The sequence below is a fragment of the Rhincodon typus genome, chromosome 26 (assembly GCF_021869965.1).
Source record: "Rhincodon typus isolate 14 chromosome 26, sRhiTyp1.1, whole genome shotgun sequence".
NCBI lineage: Eukaryota > Metazoa > Chordata > Chondrichthyes > Orectolobiformes > Rhincodontidae > Rhincodon > Rhincodon typus.
In genome coordinates, this window is record NC_063357.1 from 29,345,120 (window position 1) to 29,360,530 (window position 15,411).

A 15,411-nucleotide genomic window follows, 5' to 3' on the forward strand; every position below is an offset into this window, starting at 1 on the left:
AGAAGGGTCCAGACCCGAAACGTCAGCTTTCCTGCTCCTCTGATGCTGCTTGGCCTGCTGTGTTCATCCAGCTCTACACCTTGTTATCTCAGATGGGACTAGGTTAGTTTGGAAACATGCTTGGCATGGACTGGTTGGACCAAAGGGTCTGTTTCCATGCTGTATGACTCTATGACCTCAACAGTCAGCAGGTAGCTGTATTGATTAGGTTTTTGGACACTAACAACTCCTCGTTAAAGAGATAAAAATAGAAAGGAAACATTTCAACCTTGCTGAAAGCACAGGAAATTTTTTACTTGGGATATAAATTATGGATGGACTTGCCTTGAAGCTCACTTCAATCGAGAGAGACATACAATCTCAAGTCAGCTCTGACCGAGCAGAACATTTTGTGAATGCAGTAAGACAGAAAATCAGAGAGAGAGAATTGCCCCAGGCTCCATTTCCTGATCAGGTACACCAAATTAATTAGAGTAAATCAAGTTGACGCAACGAGAAAATTGTGTAGAATCCCGCCCCACATCAGACGTCCATGAACTGTGCATTATGCCCAGTTCCTATGAGCAATGAATGCTGGTACCAACAGAGGTAAACAGCATTCATTTAAATATTGATTTAGGGACAGAGATGTTCTAGTTTACATGATCTTGGTTCCAAATGATTTCCAGGGGGCTTCCAAACTGATGTAGACTGGTTATGTTCAATGATCTGTTGCATATTCCACGAAATGGTTTCTAGGAATGAGCTACCAGCATCTGTTTTTACTGGTCAGAATAAATAAGTTGGCATTTACAATTAACTAATTTTCTCTTCACATATTTGCTTAATTATCCTCTTCCAACACTTCGGTTGATATATTATTTTGTGTCCTAATTACAACAGAAATCCCGGTCCTTGAGATGTTACGAGGATCAGTGAAAGAGTGGCAGACACAAAAAGTACCCTGTGCATGACTGTTATTAATGGCACTTCAGCATGGTCAGACTGAGGCAAGCATCACATTGGCAAGTAAATAGTTCATATGAAGGGTCATCTTCCAATGAAAGCTAGGCCAGCAGACATAATTCTACCAGTAAGAGATGTGAATGCCACAGTAAACCTTTTCACGCAGCATCACTGACACCTCCACATTCAGCAAGAGCTGGTTGGGTACTGACTGTTTTATCATTTGCCTGCAGACTGATGCTTGTACCTTTGATTTCCTTTTTTGACATTTCTGCCCATCTTTTCTTAGTTCTCCACCCTCTCAGCTTTCTCTGAGGCTACCAAAGGGAAAATTTCCTCAGGCAAGAAAAACATGATGCCTCCTTCTGACAGTTACTTTTATCTGCATCCTTTAAATTTCACCTGCCCACAGCACTTTTGGCTTCCTGTCAGATATACAAGTCTCTGGGTGAAACTAAAATTAATTATGACAAAGAAGCTACTGGGACTGTGGAATCCTTGACGATAAGACATTGTTAAAGCAAAGTCACTCTTCTTTATTGAAACAGGAATTTGATAATTGTTTGAAAGGATATAGGGAGTGAACAGGAGAGTAGGAAAGTAGGATCAGGTTTTGATTGATCTGACCTAGAACTGAGAAGGACCTCTTCCTGTGCTGTAAATAACAATGGTTTTATTGTCTATCTAGGTACTGCTTGAACCTGGCTACCTCCTAAATTGTGAGTTTGCATCTGAACCTTAACATGCTCCCTCCCAAAGAAGAAATGTTGCAGTTCCAGACCATTAACAGAGGAATTTTACAAAAATGTTATTACATCAAAGTTTTGGCTTGATATATTGATATCTCATTGCAATCTTTTGTTCCAGTAGCTCTGAAAGTTTATACAGGATGTATTCTTAGGGTAGATTTTATCCAATGATATCTATGAACATATAAACATATGTACAAACATACAGATTGAGAGCAAGAGTAGGCTATTCAAAACTCAAGCCAACTCTGCTAATCACTAACAGCATTAATGATCTGATTGCGAGCCCAATTCTTGTCCAGCCAATCCATGATATCCTTTGACTCCTTGTTCGTCAAGAATCTATCTTTGCCTTAATAACATTCAATAATCCTGCCTTTAAGTCACTGTGGGGAAGAGTTCCACAGACTCATCGTCCACGGAGAGAAAAAATATCCTCACCTCAGTCTTAAATATACGATCCCTTAGGTTAAAACGGTGTCCCCTTGTTTATAGTTTCTCTCATGAGGAGAAACAGCCATTCAGCATCCACCTTGTTAAGTCTAGCCGGGATCTTGTATTTCTAAAAGATAAACTTTCATTCTTCTAAACTCCAATGGATATAAGACCAACCTACCCACCTTTTCCTCGAGATAACACTCTTTTCTCAGGAATCAGCCTTCTCTGAACTACATCCAATACAATTATATCCTTTCCTTAAAAAAAGAATCAAAACTGTACACTTTACTCTAAATGTGGCCTTGGTGATGTACTGTACATGTAGGAAAACATTACAACTTTATATTCCATTCCCCTTGTAACAAATGACAACATTCCATTTGCCTTCCTAATCATTTGCTGTATCTGCATATTAATGTTTTTGTGATGCACCTACCAGGATATCTTGATTCCTCTGTGCCTCAGAGTGCTACAATCTCTCTCCATTTAAATAATATGTTGCTTTTATTTTTTCATTCCAGAGTCAATAAGTTTACTCCATCTGCCACTTATTTAATTAACTTATTGCCCTTAACAGGACATATGCAACCTGCAATGAACTAGCAAATTTAGCAACCACGCCCGGGTAGTTCCATCCAAGTCAGTGGCATGGGTTTAACATGGTTGAAGTTCCAGCACAGCCCTATGGCACCCCACTTGTTGGAGATTGCTGAGTGAAAATGGCCCATTTATGCCAACTCTCTGTCTCCTTTGAGCTAACTAATTCTCCATCTATGCTGATATGTTAGCTCCTATACCAATGAGTTCTTATATTTTGTTATCTTAACTTTGATGTGGTACCTTGTCAAATGCCTTCTGAAAACATAAGTATAGCATATCTACATGTTCGGCTTGATTCACTTTACTTGTTACTTCCTCAAATTTCTCATTTGTTGAATTAGTCAAACACGACTTCCCTTTCACAAAATTATTGTGACTCTAACTGTTCGCACTGAGATATTCTGTAAGCTATGACCTCCTTAATAATAAATTCCAGCAATTTCAATTTGACGGATGTTAAGCTAACTGGCCTTTTTATTTCCTTTTCCCTTATTCCCGAATGCAGGAATTACATTTGCAATATTCTAAGCTGGTGAAACCTTTCTAGGACGAAGGAAATTTGGAAAATTAAAACCAATGCATTGACTATCTCAGCAGCCACTTCTCCTAATACCTGAGACTGATTCCCATTGGAACCTGAGGAATTGTTAGCTTTGAGTTTCAATAATTTCCTTAGTACCCTTCCCCTGGTGAATGTAATTGTTTTGAGCACCTCCTTCTCCTCCCCCTCCTGGTTCACAGTTATTTTAGGGATGTCATTTGTATTCTCTGCAGAGAAGACAGAAACAAAATAACTGTTCAATTCCTCTGCCATTTCCTGATTTTCCATTGTTAATTCTGCAGACCTAACCTCTAGAGGATGAAAGCTAATTTTATTTACATTTTTCATTTCTAAATATTCACTTACTACCTGCATTTCATTTTTTTTGTCAGCTTCCTCTCATTCTTTTACTTTTTTTTAAATACATAATCTACAGTTATCTGACCTGCTGCTAATTTTCACGGAATTGTATGCTTTTTCTTTCCATGTTATCTTATCTTCTAACTTCCTTTGATAGCTACAGATGGTTTGTCTTTCCTTCAGACTCTCTTTTTCCCTGAAATGCATCTTTACTGATGCCTTAAATGTCTGCCACTACATCTCTGCTGACCTATTCTTTACCCGATTTTGCAGTTTGCTGTAGCCAGCTCTGTATTCATACGCTCGCACTGGCCTTATTTAAAGTTTAAAGCACCAGTCTTAGACCCAGTCTTCTCAGCCTCAAAACTGAATGTATGATTCAATGATGTCATGATCACTGCCTTTACTATGAGGTAATTAGTTATCCCTATTTCATTGTACATCACCAGATCTAGATTAGCCTGCTGTCTGACTGGCTTTAGAACTTGCTGCTCTAAGAATTGTTACACTAAATCCTGAAAATACTCTCATGAACTCAGTCCCAGACTACTTTTGCAATTCTGATATGTCCAATCCATCCATAGATTAAAATTACCCATGACTAGTGCCATCTGTTACTCACATGCTCCAATTAGTTTTATTCTCCTGTAGACCTCACCATACAATGTAGTCACTGTTAGGTGGGCTATAATCTACTCACACAAGTGACTTCCTACCTTCACTATCTCTTATCTTTATCCAATCTCATTGTACATTTTGATCTTTAGAACCAAGGTCATCATTCTCTATTGTACTAATTTCAATCTTAATTAACAGAACTACCCATCCAGTTTTTCCTAGCTTTCTATCCTTCCCAGTTCATTGTATCCTTGAATATTCAGATCCTAGACTTTGTCAGCTTGCAGTCATGTCTATCATATGTAATTTATTTTTTTAACCGTCACTTCATCTATTTTGTTACAAATGCTATGTGCATTCAAATATGGTATCTCTTCTTCTGTCGATTTAGTATTTTTGCAACCTCTACCCTTAATGCTGCATTCCTAGGTTTGTATGCTCTGTCCTTTCCTCCTACCTTTTGATTATAATTTCCCTTATAGCTATCTGGCTCAATTGTCTTGTTTTCTCTCTTTAATTTATCACATCTTTCCATCTTAGATCACACACCCTTCTATAGTAGATTGAAGCCCTGACTACTGCCTAGTGATATGACTCACCAGAACACTGACCTCAGCACAGTTCAGGAAGACACTGAATTGTACAAATTTGTCACATTTTCCAGGAATGGTGCTGGAGTGCCAGGAATGGTGAGCCATTTCTCCGTCACCAATCTTTGAGTGATATATTTAGCTCTCTAGTCTTAACTACCCTATGCCAATTTGCTTGTGGCTCAGAGATCATTATCTTTGAGGTTCAGTTCTGACATTTAGCTTCTAGCTCCTTAAACTCCTTGATTGTACAAACATAGGAATCAAGAGCTGAAGTCGGCCAAACAGTACCTTGAGCTTGCTCCACTATTAGATAAAATCATGGCTAACCTGTTCATGGTATGAATTCCACTTTCCCATCTATTCCTGGTAACTTTTGATTTGTTTTTTTAGATAGAAAAGAATCCCCACAGTGTGGAAACAGGCCATTCAGCCCAACAAGTCCATACCGCCTCTCCAAGTCTCCCACCCAGTCTCCCCAACCAATCCCTCTAACCCTGCATTTCCCATGGCTACATGGCTAATAAACCTAACCTACACATCCCCAGGCAATTTAGCATCGCCAATCCACCTAACCTGCACATCTTTGGACAGTGAGAGGAAACTGGAAAACCCGGAGGAAACCCACATAGACATGGAGAGAATGCGCAAACTCCACACAAACTGTTACCTGAGGCTGGAATTGAACCCAGGTCCCTGGCGCTGTGAGGCAACAGTGCTACCCACTGAGCCACTGTGCTTCTTCATGCGTAACAAGAGTCTATGTCCCCATGCCTTAAAGATACTCAGTGACTATACTTCTATCGTCTTCTGAGACAGACAATTCTAAAGTTGGAAACATCTGAGGAAAAATTCTTTTTCCAAAAAAGTGGACCCTAATTTTTTAATTTTTTTTCCCCTTTTTCTGAACTCACTCACAAGAGAAAACATCCTTTCCATAAACTCCTTGACAAGACCATTCAGCATCTTAGACACTTCAATCAAATCACCCTCACCCTTCTAAATTCCAGTGCTCAGAAGCCCAGCCCTTCCAATCTCTCCCTTAGGACAACCTGCTTACTCACTGTAATCTAGTGAACTATCTCCTGTATGGCTGAGGCATAACATGCTTACTTCCGTGTTTAGTTTCACTCATAATAAAGAACAGAATGGCATTAGGCCTTCTAATTACTTGCAGTATCAGCATACTAACTTTTTGAAATTCATGCACTCGAACATTCTGCATCTTGGAATTCTACAATCTTTCTCTGTTTAAGTAATATATTTCTTTTTCTTTCTTTCTACCAAAGTAAACAACTTCACATTTTCCCACCTTGCATGATCTGCAAGATTTTTAACGACTCTCTCAACATCTCTTTATCCATCTGCATCTCCCTTACGTTCTCTTCACATAATGTCTTAATTATTCTCGCACAAGTTTAGTTACTGTGCCTTCATTCTCCTCATCTAGGTTATTGATATAAGTCGCAAAAACTGAGATGCGAGCACAGATTCCTGTAGGAGTCCACTCATTACATCTTGATAATCAGAAAAGATATATTAATGCATACTCTTTGTTTTCTGCCAATCTTCTATCCATGCTAAACTGTTAATCCCATATCATGAGATCCTACTTTGCACAGTAACCTTTTGTGCAGCACCTTGTCAAATTCCTTGTGTAAATTCAAGTACAGTATGTTGACAGGCTTCCCTTTATCCACTGTGCATTTTACTCCTTAAAGAGCTCCTTTGTTTAAACATGCCTTCACATTCACAAAACCGCGCTATCTTTTCCTGATTACCTTGAACTTTTTCAGTGTCCGGCTGTAACCACCATAATGATCAATTCCACCACCTTGCCCACAACAGACATCAAGCTAACTAGCCTGTCATTTCCTGTTTTCTGCCTTCCTTTCTTCTTGGATAGGGGAGTTGTATTTGATACTTTCCTTCTGTTGGCACTTTTATAGAATCTAGCACTTTTTGAAAAGTTAACACCAACGCATCCACAATTTTATTAGTTCTTTCTTCTAAGCAACTAGGATGAAATCCATCAGGACCTGGGGCCTGTCAGTTCACAGCTCCATCAATTTATTCAGTACCACTTCCCTGTTGATTGTAATTTGAGCAAGTTTTCCCTTTTACCTCTCGATTTACAATAATTACTAGAATGTTTCTTATATCCTCAATAATGCAGAAAGCAGCAAAATCTTTAGTCATTTCAATTGCCAATTCCTTACTATCTACTACTAAATCCCTTATTACTCTTTCTCTCAAGGACCAATGCTTAGTTTAGTTACTCTTTTCCTTTTCAAAATACCTGTGAAAACTCAAGCTATCCATTTTTTAACTTCCAAATAGCTTCCTGTCATATTGTAATTTCTTTCTTCTGATTAATCATTTAGTTATCCTTTGCCATTATTTATATTCTGTCCAATCATTTGACATGCCATCCATTTTTAGCTAACTGTATGTTTTTCCTCAAGTTCAGTGCTTTCCTTACGATCTTCTGTTAACTGTAGATGGTTCTCCTTTCACAACTTCCTTTTACTCACTTCTTGATTCATCTATCCCCGAGCCCAGTGGGCCAGTTCGCCTCAGCTAGCTCTGCTTTCATGCCCACACAGTTGCCCTTATTTAAGTTTAAAATACTAGTCTTAAATCCACTCTTTTACTTTTCAAACTGAATGGAAAATTCAATCATACTGTGGCCAGTGCTACCTAAGTGTCCACACACACTGAGGTCATTAATTAATTCTGTAGCATTACAAAATACCATGTCTCAAATAACCTGCTCACTGGTTGATTCCAGAATATACTCTTCTAATAAAGCAATCTATGAACTTCACATCCAGGCTATCATTTCCACCACTGATTTTTTTCCACGTTTTATCCTTGTCTTTTTAACCCTAACCCTAAAACCATCTACGACTACAACAATCCCTTTGTCAAAGTACACAATATTCTCTTTTGTACACTTTGTGAGACACTGTTTACGGTTCACACACCTTGAGGCCACCTCCACTAGTGACTTTTTTCCAACCACATTTAAGTACAAAGGTTTTAGTTTTGTCTTTGAGTTTTCTTTGTTAACAACTAGTCTTGACTGTTGGTGTATCCTTAGAGGAAATAAAACTATCTCTTTCTGCTCTTCTCCTACCTTCTCTTCCCATATTATTATCCTGTCCTCCTGATCTATTGCTACCTGTTGATTTGCTACATCTACCCAAGTTTCATCTCTCAGCAGCATTGCTAAGTTTAAAGCCCTTTCTACTTCACTAATTATAGTATTTGCTAGAATACTGGTCCCAGCACAGTTCATGTGCAGACTGTCCTATTGTATGTTTCCTGACTGTTTCTTCTGTACTGATGCCAGTGCTCCATAAACCTAAATTGATGTCACCCATACCAGTCTTTATGCCACAAATTCATTTCACTAATCTGATGTTTCCTCTTCCAGTTGTATGTGGGTCAGTTAATAGATGATTAGCCTTGAGGTTCTGATCTTCATCTTGGGGCCTGAGTCCTCATTCTGTCTAAGCAAAACCTCTTTCCTTGTCCCACCTATGTCACTGGTAACAGTAATTGACCATGAAAACTGGATCTTTCCCATTGACTCCAAGTTTCAGTCCAGAGCAGGTGTCATGAACCCTGTCACCAAGTAGTCAACATGACCTTCTGAATTCCCATTCTTGGCTGCACAGAGCAGTGTCAATTCCCCTCATGACACTTCCCCGCTACTGTCACTACATTCCTTTTGGCTCTCTTCACTTGAATGAGTTTCTGTACCACAGTGCCATGGTCAGTTAGCTCATCTACCCCGCAGCCTTACTCTCATCCAAACAAGTACAAAGAACCTCAAACCTTCTTGACAATTTCAAAAACTGACACTCTTGCCCTCTGGGTTCCTTAACAGCCCCACTCAAATTCACACCCTCCTATCCCACCTGGCCAATTCAGAAGGCCCTATCCAAACAGATGTGACTGCCTCCTGGTACAAAATATTCAGGTCACGTTCCCCTTCCCTGATGTGTCAAAGTGTCTGTAGTTCAGCATCCAGCTCATGAACTTTCAGCCAAAGCTGCTCAAGCTGTAAACATTTACTGCAGATGTTTTTGACCTGGATCATCCTGGTATCCTGCAGCCACATCAACCATTCTCATCATGCAAGTGACTTCCTCTATTAAAATGCTATGGTCAGTTTGCTCATCCACACCTCAGTACCTATTTTTATCCATATAGGCTGGAAACAACTCAAATCTGTTGGATTACTGCAAAGGCTGCTCTACCTTCTTAATCCCCTTACCTGCTCCTTACTCAAAGTCCGTCCTCCTGTCCTCAACTACTGCCCAAATTGGAAGCTCCTGTAGTAAACAATGTGGTAGCCTTCTGGAATAAAGCACCCAAGTAAATTTTGCCCTCCACCATGCATTGTAGTGGATGAAGCTTATCAACCTCACTGACTCCGAGCTGAAGGTCCTTGAGCTATAGACACTTATTAGATTGCACTGCACTGCAGGATCTCCTGCAATGTGTAATCACATCCTTTGTTCTGGTACTCTTTTTGCATGTTAACTATATATTTTTTCTCTACTCTACTGCTCCTAATAATGATCTGACATTTAACACTTTGGGTTCACAGTCCACGGCCATACTGCTGTACCATTGTTACCTCGATAGATGTTTGGAATGTACCTACAGCTCATATTAAATCCTGCTGTTACTATGCCACTCCAATGTGTTTATCCTTCTGCCTCCACTCGTAATAATCTCACCTGTTCAAAGAACTCATCCATGAAGTGGTCTCTGTCCACATTAACGCTGACTTCATCATCATCGTCGCTGTCCTTTGCCTGTGAAAGAATAAAGAGTAATAGTCACACATAGTCCAGATTGGGAATTCACCCACTAAACAGGGCGATGACATGCAAGTAAACTCCAAAGATCTGAACACCCCCATTTTACATTTCACTTGAATCATTAACAGCATTTTATTTAACTCCACTCTTCCAGGTTTTTTCATAAGGAACTGATTAAGACCAATGGTGTAAGGGAGACAGATTTATGTCATTATAGGTTCACTTACTGAATAGGGTATTTTGTGTGTGTGTGTGTGTGTGTATGTGTGAGAGACAGACAGAGAGAGAGTGAATGAGTGAGTCAGTGAGTGAAGGGGAGAGGGAGAGGGAGAGCTAGAGAACCTTTCTAGAGAGTGTCCAAGCTGGTACATACCAGTCATTCTTTTATTATTTCATTCACGGGATAATGGCTTCGCTGGCTAGGCCAGTATTTATTGCCTATCCCAGAGGGCAGTTCTACCACATTGCTTTGAAGGATGTATTTCCAGAAACTGAGAATAAAGACATCTGGAATCATTACAGGAGAGATTATGTTAAGAAATTCAAACTGTCATTGCGGTTTTTCCTGTTGACACCAGAAATTCAAGTGCAGCTTATAATTCATTCCACCTCACCGGTTATTAACGTGAACCACTGAGGAGTTCCTGTAAACTATGGTTTTAGTAACGTCAAGCTTGATTCAGGGGTTCTGCTTCATGTCATTTAATCATAAAGACTGTAGGACTGTACAATCACAACAAAAAACACAATCATGTATAGCCCAAGTTTAATTACTGGGAAAGAACACAGATAAATCAACCATTTTACCTGCTATTACAAGTGAAATACAAAGTGGGGCAAAAAATGAGTGCAGGATCTTCCTTTTTAGCCTCAGGCACTTGGGTTAGCTCTCTCGTTCTTGGTGCAGTGGTTCTGTTTTGAGAACTGGATTGTTGATCAATGCCACATTAATAGGCATGAGCACTAAATATTGACAGAATGCTTGACATCTCAGCAATAATGCTTTGTGCACAGGTCTGAAGATTTAGAACCCTGCCAAGATTGCAGCTGACGCAATCAAAAGTCAATCCGAGGATGCTGAATAGGAGTTACAGATGCAGACAAGGTGAAGGGACCTGAATTATCAGTAAAGGTACAATAGACATATGGTCCCTGAATACCTGTAATTTAGCTCTACTTTTGCAACTGCAATGCAGCAGGAATTACATCGCATTAGTAGTACAGCTGCGAGTTTTCAAGGTCAGACCATTTACATGAGGCAGGTGGGTATCCACATCAGCATCTTACAGCACCCATTTTGGGAATAGAAAAGCAAAATATACTCTTGAAGGCCATGTATAAGCAAGTGGAGGGAGGCCAACATGGTTAGAAATTTCAAATCAACCCTTGTTATAAAGCTGATTTCAAGGCTGCTGCCATTGTTTCAAAACTGTACACCACCTCTCCTTCCACTGCAGATCTCTGTCTCTTTTTTTCTCTCTAATTATATCTTTCTGCCCTACCCTTGGTCTCTGAACACCAGCTTTCTTTGCTGGGGTGTGCAGTGCCAGCTCTCCACTCTGTCCCTGAGCTCTGTACACCACCTGCATGCTGCTCTCTGGGGCACAACTGTGTGTAATTACCACATGTACTGCCATTGGAAACAGGATGCTAGCACTCCATCCTGCTTTGGACCACTTTATGACTCTGTTCCTGGGACAATGGGCAACTGACACAACTGTGTGCAGTCCAGATTATTGTACGCGTATCTCCTTGAGACGGTGAAGGATTCAATGTCAACAACAAGAACAAAAACAGAAGTTGCTGGAAACGTTCAGCAGGTCTGATAGCATCTGTGAAGAGAAATAGAATTAATGTCTCAGGTCCAGTGACCCTTACTCAGAACTCAATGCATTGTGTGCATGCAATAGCACGACTCTGCCTGACTGTTAATCTGCTGTGTGTCTGAAAGCTGGATACATACATGTTAGGTAGTTTGCTGTAACTCCTGCTTCATAAATTGCAATGTGTTTTTCTGTTTTAAAATACACCAACCCAGACAGTTAGTCAATCTCTGATGAGCAATTCATTATTAGATCATGAACAATATTATGACATGAAGAACAGCAGTGAAAAATATACTGCTGCTAAGGTTCACCATGCTTGAACGGTCAGAAACCAAGCTAACCTACAGGTAGAACACATGATCAACAATCTTAAATCAAAGTACATGAGACAACTGCAATTTCTTTGTTTATTATACCATCGGATTTGCTGTGGTGTCTGCTTCATAGCTTTTAATGTATTTCATTGTTTTAAATAAAGTAACCCACAGAGTTAATCTATCCTCTGATGGAGGTAGATACGATAAGGGCATTTCAGGGACTTTTAGACAAGCACATGAATGTGCAATGAATTAGTAATATTAGTATTAACATGAGGCAGATTACCATCACCAGGAAGTAAAGTCTAAAAATGTTGACTTTACAAAATCCCTTTAGCAGACCTCAGATTTTATTGTCAGCACTTGAATTTTCCAGTTTTGTAAAAAGATTCAGGTGGATTGTTTGTCGAAAGCCAGCCTTATTTGAGAATTCTGTCCTGCATCCACATCCTTTCACCAGCCTGCCACACTTTATTGCATGCAGATTGTGGACTGGGCTCAGTAGAGATGAAATGGAGTTACATAATTGTGTTGGAATCAGTGCAAAATGTAGCTGAAACAATAAGACGCATTAATGACAGGAACCATAGGAAAGTAAAGATAATGCTGCTTTGTCAATCAATAAAACCGTGAAACTCCCATGCAATCAGAGTGATGAATATGTGACTGTAGCCCTTGGTCTCTCTGCATCATACTATCTGCAATAAGCTGCAACAGAAACAGAAATAGTACACACTATAAAGGTTAGAGGTTAATTGGATCATCCATTAAATTGTTATCAGTCACTCTGATTTAGGACAGCCTGCTAATTAATCTGAAGCAGGGGCAAGTTGGCTGGCTTGTATTTGGAGTCGAAATCAATCAGAATGTAGATACTGAAAGGCTGATCTGATAGAGAATATGGCAGACATTCTAATAACAGCATTCACAGCTCCTTTGATGGCAGCTGTTGACCTCTACCACCTTTAAACAGCCGCTGGTAAAGTCTGTGCTGCAAAGTGACATAGCACAGAATTAGGCATTTTAACCAAGCCACTGAAATCAACCTGTTGGAGACATAAGCAGAGTCACTAACTGATATCAACCACTGAGACCGATTGGCAAACTGAAATTAAACTGATACACAGCCGCAAGACTGCTATTAAACAATGAACATCACTAAATAAAATCAATCAACAACACAAATATAGGGTGGAATCTTGTGCCCTCTCCTGTGATATGTTTGGTGGTGGTAAGGACCTTAATCAGGCAGAAGGGTGTCAAGGTGAGGTCCCACCACCCTCCTGCCTCCATCCCGACGTCTGTGATGGAAAGCATTGTGGACATATTCCTGCCCCACTGCTCACAGAGTGGACGATTATTCCCATTAAAAGGGTCTTATCCCACCGCAGCTGTTATTAAGCTAGAGCTGGGTAAGGGACTTGCCTTGCAGGGACTTCATACGATCTTCCAGACCTACAAACAAAGTAACAGCTTTGCTACTCACTTTCATCTTCCGTAACCCTGCCTCTCTCTCATTCCAAGAGGAAAACAGACCACAACAGGGCAGAAAGGGTCAAGACTGGTAGTGGGCTGTCTGACATTCAGATCCTCATCCTTTGAGGAGAGGATCCTGACTCTGTCTAATGCAGCTGACTGACTGGGTCCAAGCCCTGGACTGGTATCAGAGGAAGCCATCCACTTACTGTGCTTGGACTCCCTCACTGAAAGCTATCTCCCTTGACTTAACTGAGGACAGCTGACAACCATGACAAACTTCCTGGTTTTGTGTCTATGCCTGAACTAAATGGCAGTTGTGTTGGCCAGCTTTCTCTGGCTGAGGGGCAAGATGTAAAAAGTCAAGGCAGGGATGCCTCAGACTCAAAGGCAGACTCAGAGAAAATGAAAGTTAAGTGAGCAACCAAACAGCCCAGAGATACAGCCTGGCCTAGTCCATGAGCTCGATGCATGTGTCTGAGTGCTAAGTGTCCTTACTGCAGCATTATAATAATGGTTGCCATTGCAACCCAAGGTACAGCATTAAAGTACAGAAGTGTCCTGCAAGTGGATCGGAGATGTGCCATGAGGCTTATTGGAAGCTGGAACTTGCCAGATACGAATGTTCGTGGATGTGGGGTGCATGTGACCAGTGCCCAAAGACTGTGCCCTGAGATGTTGATGCCAAGTGACCAACATGGTGGTTCTTTGGAGTGAGGTGAGCTAGAGTGGCCAAGTACCCACTTTGACCTCCACAGCGAGAATTCTCAACATCTAGTTTGCTCACGATGGATGGTGGAATAAAAGTTGCTTTTTAAATGACGCAAAATGTACAGTTAATAAGGTCATTAACGAGAAACCATCTTTAATAGGCAACTCGCTGCTGTCTAGCGCGAATCTCACCTTGACACTCGAAACATAGTTAAAAGGTGCAGGAAGTTGTTCCCAAAGTCAAAATAGGCGTCGCTTCATTTCCCAAGAGAATCAGTTCATTCAGGCCCATGTAAGATTCTGCTGAGTGTCCGGCATTGAACCACCAGGTTCTAAAGAAGAGTCACACTGAACTTGCAATATTAACTCTGGTTCTTGCTCCATAGGTGCTGCCTCACTGCCAGAGATTTTCCTAGCATTTTCTAGATTTATTTCAGATCTTCAGCATCTGCAGTATCTTATTTTTCTTGAAATGTCACTCTGTCCTGATTCCATTGCATGGCTGAGCATAACATACCTTCAAATCCTTTAGCAGGAGGTGTTCATTTTAAATCACTGCCAAAAAATACCCAACTAGTAACTTATTTCAATATAATTACAGACCTAACACTCCAGATTTGAAAACTCAGACACATTGATAACTTCTGTAAAATGGAGAAAGCTCATAGCCACCAAGAGTTGGACTCCAGTTGGAATCTCTAGTTCATAGCTGAACTAATCACTGCACACCTTGGGTGTATTATCCTGAATTTTTGACCAATGTTTTCTGTTCTTAAAATTGTAGATTTAACCTCAACAGCAACCATTATCTCTGATCCTTGGTTTCATAAAACCCTGCAATCACTTGCAGGAGCAATTCAACATACCAGGATCAAGTTGGCCTGTAGTTGTGGAGGCGTTTTTAAGTCGACCCATTTAGAAATGTTACTTACACACCTCTGATGCAGATGGAACTTGAACTGGGCCTTTGGGCTCAGATGTAGGTACAATACCACTGCACGATAAGAACCCTGCACGATTGGATTCTGTCCTGAACTGACTGAGCTACATAATTGTCACTTTCGTGCACTTTCCAACCACCTGCAATGCCGTAAATTCGATGAGTTAGATTAATTGTCATGTGATCCAACTGCTAGTGTAGGTTCTTAACCTCCATCTGCTTTCATCCAGATCAGATCGATTGACCTAGTGCATGACAATGAGTCTACAAGCAAACACAATCTTGTCTATCGTCAATTCTCACACACAAGCTAATAGGGCACTCACCGCATGTCGAGAGCAACTACTACTTGTCCCTGAAATATTTTTCTAAATAAGAACAAAGAATTGCAAGGAGTTTCTTTTTTCATCATTTGCACATTTGCATTGAGCTGACTTGCAATACCACTTTGTTCAATTCCTT

The 15,411-nt window shown here is 40.4% G+C and overlaps 1 protein-coding gene across 1 annotated transcript in view; it reads right to left on the reverse strand.

Moving 5' to 3' along the window:
• Positions 1–15,411, reverse strand: part of LOC109918843 (syntaxin-1A-like) — a 210,380-nt gene that overhangs the window by 178,646 nt on the left and 16,323 nt on the right. The window contains exon 2 of the mRNA XM_048612526.1: positions 9,596–9,673. Within this exon, the coding sequence (XP_048468483.1) occupies positions 9,596–9,673 (78 nt within the window). The remainder of the gene's footprint in view (positions 1–9,595; positions 9,674–15,411) is intronic.